This window comes from Hoplias malabaricus, chromosome 10, assembly GCF_029633855.1.
Source record: "Hoplias malabaricus isolate fHopMal1 chromosome 10, fHopMal1.hap1, whole genome shotgun sequence".
Classification (NCBI taxonomy): Eukaryota; Metazoa; Chordata; class Actinopteri; order Characiformes; family Erythrinidae; genus Hoplias; species Hoplias malabaricus.
In genome coordinates this window covers 10417106-10435723 of record NC_089809.1, presented here as the reverse complement: position 1 = coordinate 10435723, position 18618 = coordinate 10417106, and the positions used below count along the sequence as shown (strand labels likewise).

The following is an 18618-nucleotide window of genomic DNA, read 5'->3' as shown; positions in this document are numbered from 1 at the left end:
CACTATCAATGTACTACAATTTATTTCACTTACATTACTCCCAAAGTGTAATGTGACAGCTGCACTGTCTCCCCTCTCTAGTATTTATTGTAAATTATTACTGACTTGTGTTTACAGTTGTGCACTATGCAGTCTTATTTGAGTCTTTTAAGTCACAACTTGGATCAGCAGGAAATTTGTGTAATTTCACTATACTGTACACACACAAAAAACAAGCTCATGTCATATCACTCATTAGAAGATGTGTCTATAAGTTTTTATGACATTGTGGATAGTGTGTTTGTAGCAGACAGCTGACCACCGATTTATGAGAGCCTGATTTTACTCTTAAATTAATCTTGTAGCAGGTCACTTAATCTGGCAGAACTATTTAGTTATGCAAGTAAAACTGTTATTTTATTGTGTAATAAGAACATTGGGCCCAAATGTTGCTAACACAGAGCCAAAAACCAATATTTCAGAACTGAAGCCAATTACCCAGTCTGCTTTGCACTCTTCTTACCTTTCTACTGTATAGGCATATATCGTCCTCTAGAGGATCTATTTGGAAGTGTAATTATATTTTAGCGAATAAGTTCGATGCAGTGAGGACAACATTGTGTTTAGGGTTTAATGTTCTTTAATAAAAGGCACAGCACACTTTACAAAGAATGACCCCACCCATTCTTTGGAAAAGTCCCACCCATACACACATATAAATAAATTTAAATAACCAATCCATCTAGCAACGTTTTTTGGTTTGTGTGGACTGTGGGAGGAAACTGGAGCGTCCGGCTGAAACCCACAGACCTACATGGAGACACACGAAACACCTCACACACAGTGACCTGTGGCGGGTTTTTGAACCTGCAACCCCTAACCCTGGAGCTACACTACATCTACCACATGAAGGACTGCACTTCTAACGTTGACATGCAAGGTGACATCCCTCAAAATGGGATGTTATGATCTGTGTTTAGCAAATTTTATCTTTCAGAAAAACTTTGCATGTTCATAAGCTCACAGTATGGTTTAAAAAACATGCCATAAACATAACTAAACTTTTACAACTTTTCATATTCAGTATAATGAACTTTATAGCAAACATAAGCTGCTAATGCTGGCATTGGAGATATTGATTTGCTAGAAAATGAGTTTCCCTGGAAACAAAGAGGTGGAGAGTAGACTTTGCCCTGGATGAATATTCAGGAAATAGAGCCACACTGGACATAAGGGTAAGGCGCATACTCTCATTTCAATGAAGCTAAAACATATCATTATCAGGTATTATCATAATAAAAATGTAATATTTGGATTAGTCTATACCTTACTAAGATATAATTAAGATAAAAACAAAATCCTAAAATATGTGAGGCTACCTTGTGAAATCTGTTACTGTAGCATGGCATTTATGTAACAAAATCGTTATTATCTAATCAGTTTAATTAATTTTCTTTACAGTTTTAACATTATATTATAGTGTCGAACACAAGTTTGAGACCAATTTATATTTCTAGTTTGAAGTGGGCCATACAGTTTAAGGTATACATGGCAATTAAGCAGAAATATATTCAACATGAAATAAATATTTGTAGCATTTATTGTGGCGACACTTAGCCTTTTTTATGTTTTCCATGTTTTCAGGAGATTTGCTGTCAGATTTCAGTATTCAGTTGTATAGCTGAGTCCTAGAAGCTGGCTGCACTTTCTGATTGTCTCAATCCAAATATTTTTTAACAAATAATGATTCTGGGCTCAAAAGTGTCCAGTCTACTGTTAATTTGACATCAAATTGTCAAATTTATTTATTTATTGTCTATTACCTTTTGTTGGTAATGTCATGTAATATATGTCAAGAACCGATGCAACTATTCTGAGAGAACAATTTACAATTCATTTGCACATTTTCTTTTATTTGTGGCCTTAACCATTTTCCACGATTTACAAGACATTGTCTTATTTTCTTCAATTCGTGTCCATATTCCTTTAGTGTGTTCTCTCAAATTACATCCATAAGTTAAATTCTTCATATCAGGCTCATGATTTTAGTGTGTGGATGTTTTGTTTAATTCATGCCCATGAAATAAACAAAAGTTATAGGCCTTTATTTTCCAATGCTTTAGAATAAAGATCACCATCATTGTTTGACAGATGATTGGTTAGTATTGCTCAATTTACAATAGGCAGGTAGTGTTGCAATCACACAGCTTCAGGGACCTGGAGGTTGTGGGTTCAAGTCCCGCGCCAGGTGACTGTCTGTGAGGAGTTTGGTGTGTTCTCCCAGTGTCCACGTGGGTTTCCTCCAGGTGCTCTGATTTCCTCCCACGGTCCAAAAACACATGCTGGTTGGTGGATTGGCGACTCAAAAGTGTTCATAGGTGTGAGAGTGTGTCACCCTGCGAAGGACTGGCGCACCCTCCTTGGTGTGTTCCCGCCTTGCGCCCAGTGATTCCGGGTAGGCTCCGGACCCACCGCAACCTTGAAATTGATAAGTGGTTTCAGACACTGAATGAATGAATCATATTCGTCATTATAAACCAAACTGCTTGCCAACATTTTCACAAATTAAATATAGTTTAAAAAATAATATAATAAAAAAATGGTTGGAAATAAAATTCACAAATGATAACTAATCTGTTTCATCACCTCAAGCAGAAGGGTTGAGGACTAGGAAAATCAAAAATTTGGTTAAAATAGTTCAACAGCCAATGAGCTCTAACCCAAGCAGATGACCTACACTCAGCATAGCAATTAATCTGTATTTGTTTTGTTATTTACTTTAAGGTTACTTTTTGCATAATTTTTTGCTGTTTATTTGCACACACAAACCTTTCTGCATTCTGATTGTGTGATAGATTGATATGCTATATTATTTTTTTAAAAACAAAACTCGAATCTTGTTAAGTTATTGTTGTTTACAAAATAAGCAAATTTTTGGATTTTTTTGGTAATATCTGAATGTTTGAATCTGTTACATTTATAGTAAAATAAAGCTTTTTAATAAATAAAACAATTGAATATTATTAATATATATTAGAAATAATACATGTAATATTATATATATATATATATATATATATATATATATATATTTTTTTTTTTTTTTTTTTTTTTTTTTTTTTGGGTACAATAGTGTGGTCTCAAAATTAATCAAAAGTATTTTTCAGTAGTTTTGACATAATTGCTAGAATATCGTTATTGCCAATATACCTCGAAATACCATGGTATTATTTTAGGGCCATATCACACACTCCTACCTCTACCATACCCGTTTTTTCTTCTGAGAATATACTGTATCCATTCTCATCATGATGTACTTCCTCAGGCTTACATGGAGAGATCAGGAATGGCCAACAGTGAGCAGCCTCCCCCTCCCTACAACCCCTCATACCCTCAGAACTACCACCATGGCAGTGGAAACAAGATTGGAGAGGCAGCCATCCCTCCTGCAGGTCAACACACCAACATTGGAATGGTAGACAGTGCTCCCCCAGTATACGCCGAGGCCTTCGAGGACGTTAGCTCTTTTTCAGAAGCTACTATTCGAAGAGGTTAGTTGATCTGTACGGAGCACACACTTTCAAATCAAGTTTTTTTTTGAGGTGATGCCATGAAAAAGTATTATTGATTTTTCATTTTTCTCAAGCTTTGATAAATCCTTGATTGCGACTCATGCTTCACCTTCTCATAGTCTGTTGATATAAATGATATGTTCAAAAGTTTGTAGGCAACTGCTTACATATAATTTCTGCTGAACTCAAGAGTATTGTTAGAAACTTTGCCTCCCAATTGTACCAGCCTCTACTCTTCAATAAAATATATTGAAACATTGCTGTGGGAATTGTTTGCATATAGCCAGAATATTAAGAATATTACTGATGTCTGATACTGATGTAGGATGATTAGAATGATCCCAGAATTATTGGACAGAGTTCCATCACTACACAGAACTGTTCCATGGCTCCAAAGCCCAGTGTTAGGAGCTATCTATCACGCTTGCCAATGCTTGACAATGTGCATGGTTCCCTTAGGCTTAGTTTGTTTAGTTGTGCCAGTGCCAGTTGTGCCATGTATTTCCATTTTTGTTGATTTTTATTTTACTATATCACTTCAATACAGCAGCTATCCTTCACATTGTGTAAAATTGTCATGATAAATGAAGCAATAGAAATGCTTTAAAATTACTTGGAATAATTTTTTTACACTGACTTCCTTAAGAAGATTTTTTCCCTCTATAATAAAGTTAATATTTTTTTAGATAGATGTTCTGTTTGGACAGCATTGATATTTGATCACTTGAATTAATGTGAATTACAAATTTTTAATGTGTTGAATTAATAGCAGTATTGTTTTTTCTCACAGGTTTTGTAAGAAAAGTCTACTTGACACTTGTGGTACAGTTGCTGATAACAGTTGGAATTATTTGTGCTTTCCTCTACTGGTGAGTAACAGGTTAATTGCCACATATCTAGTTAATCATTTCTTTACATATAAATGATCACATTGTACCAGGGATGGGTTGGTAATAAAAAGGGGACATTTGCTGAGCCTAGTAATTAAATGACCACATTAAAATCCAGTTGAATTCAAAGGCTCTTTTATTTCCATTTGAAACACTATATAAAAAATGGGTGGATTATCCTTCTAGTAATTGAATTTAGCTGTAAAGTGATGATGCTTCATCAAATATCTCTGAGATATATTTGATCCAGAATATAAATATTCATTAAAAAAACTGCCCAGCTATATCCTGTTCTCAAACAATAATCCCCCACACTATTAATCATTAGGAATGGCTCATAATGGCAAAAATCTTAATGATGATTAATTTAGACAGTACTGAGATCATGACAATTAAAAAAAATACATTGGAAATGTCATGTTACTTTTTAGAACTTAATTTATTAATTTAAAATCTTTGCATAATTAATTCAAATTATAATAATTATATTTGTTTAACCACATTCTACTGAAAACTCATGATCATATACGGTCAGCATAAACTATAAACTATACAAAGCATATTCCAGAGAGTATATACACAGACAGGAAAGGAAAGGCAGTTTTATAAACACAAGACAAAATGAAAACAGGTCATTGCAATAATGTTGCTGCTCAAGTTTGGGTTTGAATATGGGTATATATTGGGTCAATTCTTCATGACTGGATTAAGCTTAGTGCTGAATTACATTTACGTGGAAGAAAGGTCATTCAGAATGCTGCGTAGTACAGGACTAGATTAGGACTGACCCTTAGTGTTTAAGGTGTTAATGGCTTATATTCAGAATATGTCCCTCTCAGTAATGTCTTAAGATATAAGAGAGACATTAAAGGTCTCAACATTTGAATAGATACTGAAATATAAACAAAGACCTATTTCTGCTAAAGTGTCATTTTTGTCTTCTTGTCATAGGGAGGCCCTAAGGACCTGGACAAGACGAAGCACATGGTTCACTTACACTATGATGTAAGTATCTTGAAATTCTAACATGGCCACAGTGTACACGCCACTTTACTAGTAACTCCTACAGAGTACTTAACTCATATAATTAGGTACTTCACAACTGTCTGCTTCACATTAAACCAAGCTGTCTGCCAAAGGCTGAAATAGTTCCCTCCAAATTGCAGAGTACACAGTTTAGGTCATAAAACAATGGTTGTTTATCTGCAATAAAATAAGACATTTTGTGTCAGATAATAAAACAAAATGTTTCAATATAATCTTTATGTGCTCTCAGTCTAACATTTGGTGCACTGTCTGAGTGTAGTAACTATAGTTTTATAAATATGACAAAGACAAAATTTTCCACTTTCCACATTAGAATGTCTGATTTTTCCATTTCCTATTGGATTGTGGGGCAATTGTCCATCACTAACCTATTCAAAAATTGACTGGTTTGAAATGTGCCTTGTAGGTTTTTAAAATATACTCAACTCTGACATTTGTAGCTATACAACAATCAATGTACTTAAACATTGGTTAGAATTAGTATTAAGTACATAATTGGGACACAACTAATAGCTATACACCAGCAATGTGGAAGAAAAAGTTAATGGTCCTGATAAAGTAGGTAAACATAAAGTGCTAACGTGTGTAGGTGAGATTCTGAAATTTGTGTTGAATTTCCCCAAAAAGGGCGGTGACATTTGTTCTCATCATTGTGCTTTCCTGCTGTGGTAACATACGCCGGGCCATTCCCTGGAACTTCATTTTTCTGGGGCTGTTTGTAAGTAGAACCAGTCATTCAATCTAACAACACACTGATTCATGAAGTCTAATGTGTTTCTAACAAGTCTTTCTATCTACAGACTATTATAGAGGGTCTACTGCTTGGATCAGTTACAGTGTGAGTGTGTTGTTTACAGATTCAAATCTATTTCAAGTCACACGCTTCCCCCATTAATCAGTGTCAAGGTAGTCAGTGCAGACACCTGGACAACTGCTAGATCGCAAAATACCTAAAATCTCCCAAAAACATTGACTAACTGTGGATGAAAAAGTAACCCTCCTGAGTTATTATTTGCATTATTGACAATTCTGAAGCACGTTTTGTTTTCAGGTTCTACAGTGTGGAAGCAGTGCTATGGGCAGTGGGGGCTACTGCCTTGGTGTGCTTCTCACTGAGTGTGTTTGCAATGCAGTCTAAGGTCAGTATCAGTGTAATGCTATAATACATCATTTTAAGATGACATACATGTGTAGTGTATTAGTCATGAATAAACATCCAAACACTTTCTCATCTCAAATCAAGGGTATTAAAAGGTAGTTTGTCTCACTTTACCATAATAATGGCTTCTATTCTTCTGACAATGCCTTTCACTAAATGTAGACGGGGTCAGGCCACCAGTGAGGTCATGTGATATTGGATTGTTTGTTCTGGATTAAAAACACCACTCTATCTCATGGAAACTGGGTTGTATGGTGATTCAACACTTCAGCGTATATTGTTCCATTGCTCGTCAGCTTAAAGCCTTGGGGCTAAATACCCTTCTAGCTAGGCTATATTAATATATATCGCAATATAAAATGTTTCAATAATAATGATATGACTTTTCAATATACACTATATTGCCAAAAGTATTCACTCACAAATCCAAATTATTGAATTCAGGTGTTCCTATCACTTCAATGGCCACAGGTTTATAAATGCATGCAGACTTCTTTTACAAACATTTGAGAAAGAATGAGTCACTGTCAGGGGCTCAGTGAATTCCAGCATATTACTGCAATAGGATGCCACCCGTGCAACAAGTTCAGTCATGAAATTTCCTCGCTACTAAATATTCCACCATCAACTCTCAGTGATATTATAACATAGTGGAAGCAATTGGGAGTGACAGCAACTCAGCCACAAAGTGATAGACCATGTAAAAAGACAGAGCGGGTTCAGCGGATGCGCATAGTGCACAGAGGTGCCCAAGTTTCTGAAGAGTCAACCGCTACAGACCTCCAAATTTCATGTGGCCTTTTAATTTAGCTCATGAACAGTGCGTAGAGAGCTTCATGAAATTGCTTTCCATGGCCTCACATGCAAAACTTTGGGTGCAGTGATGTAAAGCACGCCGGCATTTGACACTAGAGCACCGAAAACGTGTTCTCAGAGACAAATCAGGCTTCTTCATCTTACAATCCATTGGATGAGTCTGGGTTTGGTATTTGGCAGTAGAACATTGCTTGTCTGACTGCATTGTGCCAAGTGTAAGTTTGGTGAAGGGGGAACTATGCTATGTGGTTGTTTTTCAAGAGTTGGGCTCAGCCCCTTAGTTCCAGTAAAAGGAATAAAGTGTAATAAAGGCAGTAAAGGGTACATTATTTACAGCATTTTTCACTGACTGATGTTCATTACTGGGTGCTGTCATCAGCTCATTGCACTCAAATGTAGAGTTAATTTTAAAAATTGATACTGACAACTCAAGAGATTTATGTTTGATGGTGATGTTATGTTTCTTGTTTGTTCTTGGCAGTTTTTTCTCTGGCTTTTATATTGTTCATATCTATATCGCAATAATATCATATCAACCAATATTTGGAGCCAAGAAATTTTGGCCATATCATCTAGCCCTACTTCTATCCAACTCCTATGTTGCTGCTCCATAGCATCCTATTCCTTTTCATGCATTTTTATAGAGAATATACAAGATTTGTGTGAACAAATTGAACAGATGTGTCAACATATGTGTGCATATTTAAGTAGCGAATTCACCAATTTTATGTGTGTGTCAACAAATGAGTGCATTGTTTAGTTTCTAGACATAATTACTCTTTCTCTACAGACATGAACGAAATGCCTAAATTAAGAGAGAGGACAATTCTACTACTAATTTTTAATTTTTCTTTCAGTTTTTTTTTGTTAATTTTTCAGTTTCAGTTTTTCCTCTTATCTCTGCAATACGATTAAATGAGCAATAACTAGATGTGACAGATTAATGAGCAGAAGCCATTTATAGAGATAATTAGGATCAGACGTTAATAATTAGGGTCATCCTTGTGTCAGATTTGTCTTTGGGGATGGAGTGGGCCAAATGAAACTTTGTAACATCCAAGCAGGATTCTGAAAGGGAGGACTTCCCTAATGGACATGTCTTTTACAGTCTTAGGCTGTACGCCTCCACAGTCAGGTTAAAGATTATGAATATTTGCATAGTGTAGTATGGCATTATTATTATAATTTAAAACCTGCATGCAGTGTCGTGGCTGGTTTTATATGTCTTTATAAGTCCTAATAAGCGGGTGGTACAATAGGCAAATACCAATTGGGTGGACAACATTGGGCAAAACCTAGGTTTTTTTTTATATACCCTTGCATATATATGGTAGCAGTGTATATAATTTTATCATTGATATTATTATTTTTTTTATTGCTGCTAATACTGATATAATAATATTAAGGTTAGGTGGCACAGTGTGACACCTTTGTTACACAGCTCCAGGGTCCTGGGGTTGTGGGTTCAGGTCCCACTCCGGGTGACTGTCTATGAGAAGTTTAGTGTGTTCTCCCTGTGTCCACATGGGTTTCCTCCTGGTGCTCCGGTTTCCTCCCATGATCCAAAAACACATGTTGGTTGGTGAATTGTTCATAAGGTGTGAGGGTGTGAATAAATGTTTGAATGTGTGTCGCCCTGCAAAGGACTGTCACCCATTACAGAGTGTGTTCCCACATTGTACCCAGTGTTTCCTGCATAGTTTCTGGACCGACTACCACCCTGAACTAGATAAATGATTACAGATAATGAATTAATAAATTTTAATATTAAAATACATTGCCCTGCTACAAGACGAGTAGAAGCATAGGAAAAATGTATGTGTTTGATTATGTATCACTGCATAGTATTTATATTATTATATGAATAAAATCAGAAATTAATAAAAATAGCAATGTTAATACTAATACTGCACACAGCAATCCTATGCTTAAAGTGGTTGTACTTTTTTTTTATATGCACACTGATTTATATAATTGCTGTGTACAGAAGCCTCCTCAGGTAGTGCTATAATATAGCTCAGTTAACCAATCTGAAATTAAAAGCTAAAAAACATTCATTCATTCCAGTGTTGCGGTGGGTCTGGAGCCTACCCGTAATCATTGGGCACAAGGCAGGAATACACCCTGGAGGGGCCGCCAGTCCTTCACAGGGCAACACACACACACTTTTGAGTCGCCAATCCACCTACCAATGTGTGTTTTTGGATCGTGGGAGGAAACTGGAGCGCCTGGAGGAAACCCACGTGGACACGGAGAACACACCAAACTTCTCACACACAGTCTCCAGGTCCATGGAGGTGTGAGACTGCGACACTACCTACTGTGCCACCGTGCCGCCCCCTAAAAAACATATTTCATGTTTAATTGTAATGTAACTTCTGAGTCAATGTAAATATGATAATTTTAAGTACAAATACTTTTGCCCTTTAGTGGGACTTCACAGCTGCCAGTGGGTCAATTTGGGTATTATGCTGGACACTACTGTCATTTGGATTACTCTGCGCTATCTTGAGGTCTCATGTAAGTGTATTATAAAATAAAATAATTTACATTGACAATTCAGTTTACATATGTAACTACCTATATTGTACTTTATCAACAGTATCTATACATTGCATACGCATCGTTGGCAACATTGGTCTTCTCTATTGTAAGTATTTGTCCTTAATGTTGGCAATATATTATCATCCAGCTTTGCATATTATTGCTGCCTTGGCAAAACCTTGAATGGCATTGTAACTTTACAGGAGAAGAAAAAAAAACACACTCCTATTTTTGAAATGAGGTCAATAAAGATTTTTTTCCGGTCAATTTGATCAGTTTTATTAATTTCATCTTTTAAAGGGCTGCTGACATTTTCTAATTGTGGTAATAATAAAAAATAATAAAAATAATTTAAAAAAGACATGAAATGAAAATACACTGTGACAAAACGTTTGTGAACCCCTACACATGGAACCTCTTCCTATTGTGTGTACAAGAGCATTATTGTGGTGAAAATAGATAATTGGATTGTAAGCACCAGTCCAATTCATTCTAAAGAAATTTAATGATCTTTCATCTCTGCAGAGAGTGCAGTTACCCCTGCTTCTCAACTGAATGCCTGGGGGCTTAATACCCCACAAGCCAATACTTGGCATGGGGGCATGGTGATGTAAGCACACGTGAAGGCACTCCAGAGTGTCCCATTTAATTTCATGTTTTCCTGTGGAGACTATGAAAGCTGTGTGTGAAAACTGAGCATGTTTCCACGAGTGTATGAATTTTCTAACTCTAATGGTTGTCTACAAATATTTGGATATATAATGTGAGTGACTTTATGATGCATTCTCCTTAACCTCAATAATATGGTAATGTGCTGTCTTATTGTCTCTCCATAGTATCTGGTGATGGACACACAGCTGATGCTAGGTGGAAAGCACAAATACAGCATTAGCCCAGAGGAATATATTTATGCTGCTCTGAATCTCTACCTTGACATTGTCACTATTTTCCTAATGATACTGCAGTTAATTGGTCTCAGCCGCTAATCTATCAAAAAAGAAAACTTATCAGATACTTTGTGCTTAACTGTTGCACTGTGTTTGTATATTTATTTTTGCACCAATTTCTTAATGTGTCTATAATCCTATTATTATTTCATGTTATAATGTGCTTTAAGGTGCAGCACAATTCTTTAAAGCTGTTTATTAAAATATGAAGCAGAAAAGCAGTGATTTGTATATCCATTTTGACTTTAAATTAAGAGTACACAGATAAGACATTTATTAGCTTCACTGTCAGCTTTTATATATATATATATATATATATATATATATATATATATATATATATATATATTTAAATATTTTAGAGAAAATAAATAAAAGCAAAACATGATCTATGCGTCAAATTATAACTGGTCAGTGGTGCTCCTGTGGTGGTACTTTTCATTCCTGAAAGGGCGGCAAACTATTATTTATAGAAAATAAAGAAATGATGGTCTGGCAAACTACAGGCTTAACCTATATGTTATGATCATATGTGGTATGTGGTCCTGGAAAATTGACAATGATGTGTGGATGACTACATGTAGCCATGACCTAAATGTTAGAGAGGCACTGAAGGGTCACTGATTCAGTTGTGGGGGTGGGGTGAAGGAACAACACTGCCTCCTCCCTGAATAGGGGACCACTTTGTACATGCCTCATTTTACCTTTGACAAAAGCATGTTAGGGCTAGCAGTCACAGAAGCCTCTAAAATTTGGAAAATGCATAAATATGAGTCTACCAGACCAAGTCCTTTGCCCAATGGCACTAACCAACCCTATCTGGGTGTCTAACCTCTATCTGGAATTGCTGTTTGCTGTGCATGTGCAGTCAAAATTTCCTTGTACTTGTTCAATGATCATTAAGTCATGTTAATATTTTAGACACATATATGACAAGAAATGTTGTGACATCAGTGTCAACAATTCCATTTTATTTCAAAATGCAACATTTTAATAGTCATGTTACCCTACAATTTGTTGGGAAGTAAAATAAACATGACCATTCTATACCTACCTGTGAATATATTCTTTATTCTCGACATATTATTTTAGTTGTCAAATCTTCAAATGCCGTCATACGGTGCCCTCTATGCTATCGAGGTTCCCGCTATTTTCATTTTTTTTTTTTTTTGGTCTTCATCCGTTTGAGGACAAATCTCACCTCCTGCGTTATGATTGGAGAATCACTTGATTTGATCAATTGAATTAGTGGACTCCTGATACTGGTAACCAATCCTGATACAGAATGCGGAATACGGGTGGAATAGAAAAACAACACGTAGGCCTAACACTCGTGTCATGGCGGACGTCGAAGATTTAAATAGAAGGGATAAAAGAGTTTGGCGGGATAACAGAGGGATGGGGAAGGAATTGAAATATGTAAATGACAGAAATCCACAGAGTAATACAGACGTTAGCACGTCGGAGTATTGTGAGAAACTGCAAGAATGGATGTGGCAATATTATTGCGGTTATGTGAACTGGCAGAGCTGGGTCTCTGCTCTGTCGTTTCCTCCGTGTTTTCAGAACGTTGGAGCCACAGGAACGGATTTGTCAGACGGCTTTTCTGTTTCGTCCACTCGAGTGCCCGCTGTTTCCGGTTCTACCTCTAGTCAAAGAGTAGGACAACGTCCGGAGACAACATCTTTACAGCAACAGAATGGAAACGCTCCACAACCAGGTAAAGGGTAAATGTAGGTTAGTCAGTATCATATTTATTAAATATTATCTCATAATAATGTCCTATAATAATGTCTTTGTATGTCATAACAAATCAGTGGACGCTGTTGGCTGGATATTTTGGTTAGTGTACTATTCTCAATCCAGCAGTGACATTGATGGCTTTTAAAACTCTAACAGCACTCCTGTGTCTGATCAAATCTTACAAGCACAACACACTCACCATCACGTCATTGTCGCTATAGCACTGAGAATGATCCACCTCCCAAATCATACATGCTCTGTGGTGGTCCTGACCATTGAAGAACAGGGTAAAAGGGGACAAAAATGTATACAGAATAACAGATGGACTCCAGTTTGTAATTGTAGAAGTAAAAAGTGCAAGGACCCGAGATAATTTATGGACAGCGAGTGTAAAAGCAAGGAAGTGGTCATAATGTTATGGTTGATCAGTGTATAATGAATTTTAATGTTTTGGGTTATAAACATCACTCCAGTTCATTACAGAATATTGGATATTGTTATTTATACTACTTCTAGTTGATGCCAGTCATTGTGACCTGAGGCTCCAGGGCGTCGCAGTTACATACAGTGTATGCTTGTAGCCTATAATAATATACTCTGTGATGCTAAAATATGTATCTGTGTTCTTGTGACTTGATTTAGGTCAGGAATATTCCATTCCTTCCCCTTTACAACGATTCTTGGCAGAGTTGGTGGATTTCTTCATTCTTTTCTTTATAAAAGCAACCATCATCCTGAGCATAATGCACTTCAGTGGAATGAAGTGAGTTGTCCACCTTTCAGCTAGTTGACACAAAGAACCAATTCTTATAAAACTTCTAATATTAATACATTTTTATATTAAAAATTATTAAGGTATTGATTTTGTGAATACATTCAAATTTAAAATTAGATTTGGCCCAAAATTCAAATATCATTATTCATACTCATCATTCTTATTTTGCCACCCAAGTTAGCTATATGAAAAGATTTTTGACCAATTCACAGTTTTAGGATTTTTACGCATGTTAATATTAATTCCATAAACTCGTATACTCATATATAGCATTTAAACGTTCCATGCATTGTACAGATAGCTATACATTTTCAGAAACCAGAATTGTGTTCTTTCAATGTTCTTTCTATTTCTAGAGATATATCAAAATTTGCCGTGCACTTCATTGTGGAAGAAATAGATGAAGAAACATCAATGGAGGAACTACAGAAAATGATGCTTGTGGCTCTGGTGTACAGGATATTGGTTTGCTTCTATGAGGTCAGTAAAATAAATACGTTGTAGTGATGAGTCAAAAAGAATCTTGCTGGTCAAAACATAACAAAATTCAGGTCAATTAAAAAAAAAGATACAAATAAAAAATAACAATTAACATAAATGAACATAGCAACAGATAGTAGTCATCCAAGGCAGTGAATTACGTTATGTACTAGGGTTGGATGGTATACAACCCTATACATACCGTGCTATTTAAAATTGTGGACAGTATCTCAAAATAAGTATGGTATTTGTGACATGGGGTGGGTAAATTTCTGTTCTGTGTCTTTAAGTATGAGACCATAAAGTTAATTTATTTGCATTTAAGACAAAATGCAACCCACATACTCAGCTCTACTGCTCATCCCACAAATGCATGTTCCTTACAAATGTGGCATCATTTAAAAGGGAAATTAACAGGCTTTCCAACAGTATAAGATTTATTGCCAAGAAGCATTGTTACAACAAAGAAATAATCTACCAAACACACATTTCCTTAATTTTTGTGCTATGTTTATGTCAAACATGTAATTGTGAAGAACGACTTAATCCTTCATAGGGAAAGTGATTAAAACTTTCTTTTTAATATGATTTATAATCACTGTTTAACTGTATTTATTACTTGGTGTTTTTCCTTTTTACTAAATATTAAATAATTTGTAATAATTTGAGTAAAGTTGGACTTCAGGAAACTCTGACTTTTCAGGTTATATGTATTTGGGGAGCTGATGGAGCCACTCCTGGGAAGTTCTTGATTGGCCTGCAAGTGGTCACTTGTGACACTTCAGTCTTGGTGCGGCCCAACCGAGTCCGTGTGGTGCCAGCAACTAACATCAGTCTGTCAGTGTGAGTTCTGATTCCTTAAATATGTGTATTGTTTAGGTTGTATTATTAAGTCCAGGAAATACATTAGGCCAGTGCGATGTTTCTGTGTTTTGTTTTTCTAATTTTTAAGAACAAATTTTTATTTACAATGGTAGTCCATATATAAATATATGGCAGGGATAAAGAAACAGATGAAATATAAATACATTTGCTACATGGTTAGAGATGTACAGGAGTAAAAGCTGATAAACAAATTGTACAAATTAAAATAGCAGAAAAACGGGTACATGTGTCAGTAATAACATTTCTCCTGTAATTCTTGTAAAGTTCCCGTAAAGCTGAGATTGACATCAAGGTCTTTAACTTTAATGTTTGCTGAAGTGTATTTTATTATTTTGGGGCTGGATAACTAGAATAATGAGAAGCCAAAATCAGAATTTGCCTTAGGAACCTTCAATTGGATGTGCCTGAAGCAGACACCAGTTTACACCAGCATGTATAATGCAATGAATGTGCAAGGAGGACCAGTTAACCATAGAGTAAAGTGAACAGTGATGAGTTTTAAAGGGGGCATTTTTTTTATAACAAATCTGGTAACAAAGAGTACAGAGCATCAAGCTTCTAAATGGTGTTGCATGCCACTGTTTATAGACCACTGTAGACATTTACAATATACAAATTATAAACACTTGAAATGAAGGGTATCAATATGAAATTTTACCAAACCTCTGAAGATATATCTTCTGTTCTCATGGGAAGTCAGATAAATATTATCATAAATGGTAGAACATAGCTGTGAGCATTGAATTTCATTGTGTAGGTGTTGTACTTGCTAAAGCCAAGAACCAAGTTTAAAAACTCACTGAGACACAGAAAGGTTTGAACACAATGTTTATTTGAGTAATAGACAGGGAGAAAACTTCAAACTCAAAAATAGTACACGCAGTTAAGTAGTTTTTAGTACAGGGTGTTTATCTTTTGACTGATTGCATGTAGAAAAAAACATGCTTATTCATCCGATCAGCTCGTAATTGCTATAAATCACTATGTAATTAAAAGTACAACATTAACCTTGTGATTAACCTAAGTTAATTACCAGGTTTATTTGCTTTTTCTCTAAACATCTGACTTATTTTTAGTTCATTAAACAGTTGCTATGTTCACTAAAGGGATATCTTTTTGGTGTCTTAGCTGATATAAAAAGAACATTACCACATTTGCCACAATTACCACAGCCAAATCTAAATGCATTTTTTAAAACGAGAAAGTCTTTAATTCAGGGTCAAAAATTAGTGAATTACACAATGGTAATAATTCACAATGAATTATTTTCATTGTCTGACATTCATACTTTATACACACTCTAGCCTACGTTTAGTATTGATCATGGTGAATTTAGGTTCATGTGCAGCTGAGTGAGCTTCCCATGACATTTTAGGCTTATCGAAAGAGATTTTAAAGCTGTGCGCATAGCTGAGTGCTTGTTAGTTTCTAAAAGATTTAGGATATATTATTATATTTGTTTTTCACTCTTTTTATTTAAAATCAAGGATGAACTAAGCTACATCTTAAGAAAACTGAAGGATTTCAAAAGTATCCTTGTGGGATATTGCTGTCTGATTTATTTATTTTTTCTTAATTAAAAGTTTGTATTGCATAGTGGATAACACCACTGGGGTTCAGTTCCCAACTAACAAGATTATTCAGCATGATTCAAATGCAGATGGATTTCTCTGACCTTTTTATCTCCCTCTTGTTTTAGGTCAGCAGTACGGGCCTTAAACAAGAACTTCTCTATTGCTTTCTTCTTCCCAGCCTTCATCACGCTGCTCTTTTTCCAGCACAACAGAACTGTATATGATATTGTGGCGGGCACCATTGTTGTCAAGAGAAACAGGCCAAGATGATCTCTTGGCAGGGGTCAAGGTCAAGCCTACATAGATTTATTACAAGTAAATCTTCTGAGAAAAGACACCCATGTGACAGAACGGACCAGAAGTGAACGAGAAAATCTCTGGGACATTCAGGACCTCTTTTGCAGCTGTCTGACTGCACGTATTTTTCACTACAGGTACAGAGAGATATGTCTTGAAGGCCTGAATTGATGTATTACAATGACATAGTTTTTTCTCATATTCTTTAAATTTTAAAGCAACCCTAGGTAGTATACCTTAAAATTCCAGCTTCAAAGTCATTGTGGTACTCCACTGACGTGTAATAGAGTCTCTGTCCTTGCTAATCCAGGCCCTACACAGTCACTACAGAAACTGCAATATGTAAAATGTGGAGGACAGTAGGAAACCTCCCCTCCTGCTTGATTTCAGGACAGTGATGTAAAGGTGAGTTACACTCTGTAATTTTAGGGGAGCCCAGGAGTAAGAATAACAAATCTTACCTAGTGTTGCTTTAATATATGTATACATTATACAGGCAAACATTTCGACAACCTTTTGCACTATATTTCTTCATCATGTGTGTCCCTTGATTGCTGTAGTAACAGCTTCAACTTTTCTAGAAAAATTTTCCACTAGGTGTTGGAACATTGCAGTGAGGATCTGATTGCAGTCAGTCGTTTGAATGTTAGTGAAATCGGGTACTGATGAATGGTACTGATACTAAACGACTCCCAACAAATCCCAAAGGTACTGATCCATGGAACATTTCCACTGCTTTACAGCCCAATGCTGGGGGGGCTTTATTATTATTTAGTCAATGTTTGGACACAATGTGCAGCTGCTCCAGAGCATTTCATCCTGTTTGTAGTATTTTTCTATGGACATTATACAAGCTGTGTATGTAAGCAAAGAGTTCTCTTCAAAGCAGGAAGCACTCAGAAGAGATGTCACCAAACTTTATACACACATATAGAGCATCAAGACTTGGAGCTGTATTAGGTATATTAAAAAAATAATTAATTCCATTTGTTGGAATTAAACTGTATTTGACATGTATTTGTGTTACAGTGAATGAGTATGTTTATTTTGATAAATGAATTTGCCAAAAATGTATGGCCATTCCAGGCAGATTATGATTATTATTTTTTTTTTTTAATTGCAGCGTAATTTGCTGTTTTGCACATTGCAAGCATTACTGTATGATCTCCTTGAATACAATAAAATGTAAAATTACAATAAAATGTAAAATTTCCCCTTAATTGCCTTATTCAGCTTGAGCTGAATGATTCAATTATACATTATTTCTCAATATAACAAAGTACACTTTTTTTAGATGGAACTGACTTTATTTGTAGTGAAATACAATCATGTACATCATTAGATGACATACACTGAACGTTTACTGGATTGTAAACACCACCTTATGTCTATTTTATTAGTTCTGCTGACCATAAAAGAGTACATTGAATCTGTATCTCTACATACTGTCTTATCCCCATTTCACGCTGCTCTTCAATTGTCATGACCACCACAGAGCAGGTTTCTTTTGGGTGGTAGATCACACTCAGTGCTGCACTGACATTGATATAGTGATATAGCGAAACAAGTCATTTTTAGTGTGTGTTTTGCTGGTGCGAATGGATCAGACACAGCAGAGCTGCTTGACATTTTAAAGTCTTCAGTCTCACTGCTGGACTGAAAAAAGCAAAAATATCCAACTAACAGTGTCCTGTGGGCAGCATTTATTATGTCCACTGATGAAGGACTAGAGAATGACCAACACAAACTGCAACAACAGATCAGCTACTGTCTCTGACTTTACATCTACAAGGTTGACCAGTGAGTGGACACAGCGTATAAAACCCCCTTGCAGCACTGCTGTGTCTGATCCACTCATGCCAGCGCAACACACATTAACACTGCTACCACGTCAGTGTCACTGCAATGCT

At 35.8% G+C, this 18618-nt stretch overlaps 2 protein-coding genes across 3 annotated transcripts; both read left to right on the top strand.

Moving 5' to 3' along the window:
- Window positions 1-1202: 1202 nt before the first annotated feature.
- On the top strand, window positions 1203-11114 carry zgc:110410 (uncharacterized protein LOC553618 homolog). Its single transcript, XM_066684094.1, has 10 exons — window positions 1203-1214; window positions 3305-3530; window positions 4342-4420; window positions 5393-5446; window positions 6116-6206; window positions 6289-6326; window positions 6540-6627; window positions 9894-9983; window positions 10066-10113; window positions 10844-11114. Exons 2-10 carry the CDS (start codon window positions 3311-3313, stop codon window positions 10991-10993), a joined length of 858 nt encoding a protein of 285 aa, XP_066540191.1. The 5' UTR covers window positions 1203-1214; window positions 3305-3310; the 3' UTR covers window positions 10994-11114.
- Window positions 11115-12292: 1178 nt separating this feature from the next.
- fam8a1b (family with sequence similarity 8 member A1b) lies at window positions 12293-17868 on the top strand. Of its 2 annotated transcripts, XR_010804394.1 has the most exons (6): window positions 12293-12674; window positions 13340-13460; window positions 13829-13952; window positions 14656-14795; window positions 16537-16845; window positions 17019-17868. XR_010804394.1 is itself a non-coding variant. In XM_066683664.1 (5 exons), the coding sequence occupies exons 1-5, from the start codon at window positions 12293-12295 to the stop codon at window positions 16679-16681; spliced, it is 912 nt and encodes a 303-aa protein (XP_066539761.1). In that variant the 3' UTR covers window positions 16682-17868. The 2 variants fall into 2 exon arrangements, 1 of the variants encoding a protein (XP_066539761.1); XM_066683664.1 differs by having other exon boundaries at window positions 16537-17868.
- Window positions 17869-18618: the final 750 nt, after the last annotated feature.

Excerpts from the sequence above, each read along its gene's own strand:
- zgc:110410 (XM_066684094.1), top strand. The coding sequence starts at position 3,311 with ATGGAGAGATCAGGAATGGCCAACAGTGAGCAGCCTCCCCCTCCCTAC. Across the intron at positions 5,447-6,115 it reads TGGTTCACTTACACTATGAT|GGCGGTGACATTTGTTCTCA; the intron begins GTAAGTATCTTG and ends TTCCCCAAAAAG. Across the intron at positions 6,628-9,893 it reads TGTTTGCAATGCAGTCTAAG|TGGGACTTCACAGCTGCCAG; the intron begins GTCAGTATCAGT and ends TTTGCCCTTTAG.
- fam8a1b (XM_066683664.1), top strand. The coding sequence starts at position 12,293 with ATGGCGGACGTCGAAGATTTAAATAGAAGGGATAAAAGAGTTTGGCGG. Across the intron at positions 13,461-13,828 it reads ATGCACTTCAGTGGAATGAA|AGATATATCAAAATTTGCCG; the intron begins GTGAGTTGTCCA and ends TTCTATTTCTAG. Across the intron at positions 14,796-16,536 it reads ACTAACATCAGTCTGTCAGT|GTCAGCAGTACGGGCCTTAA; the intron begins GTGAGTTCTGAT and ends CTCTTGTTTTAG.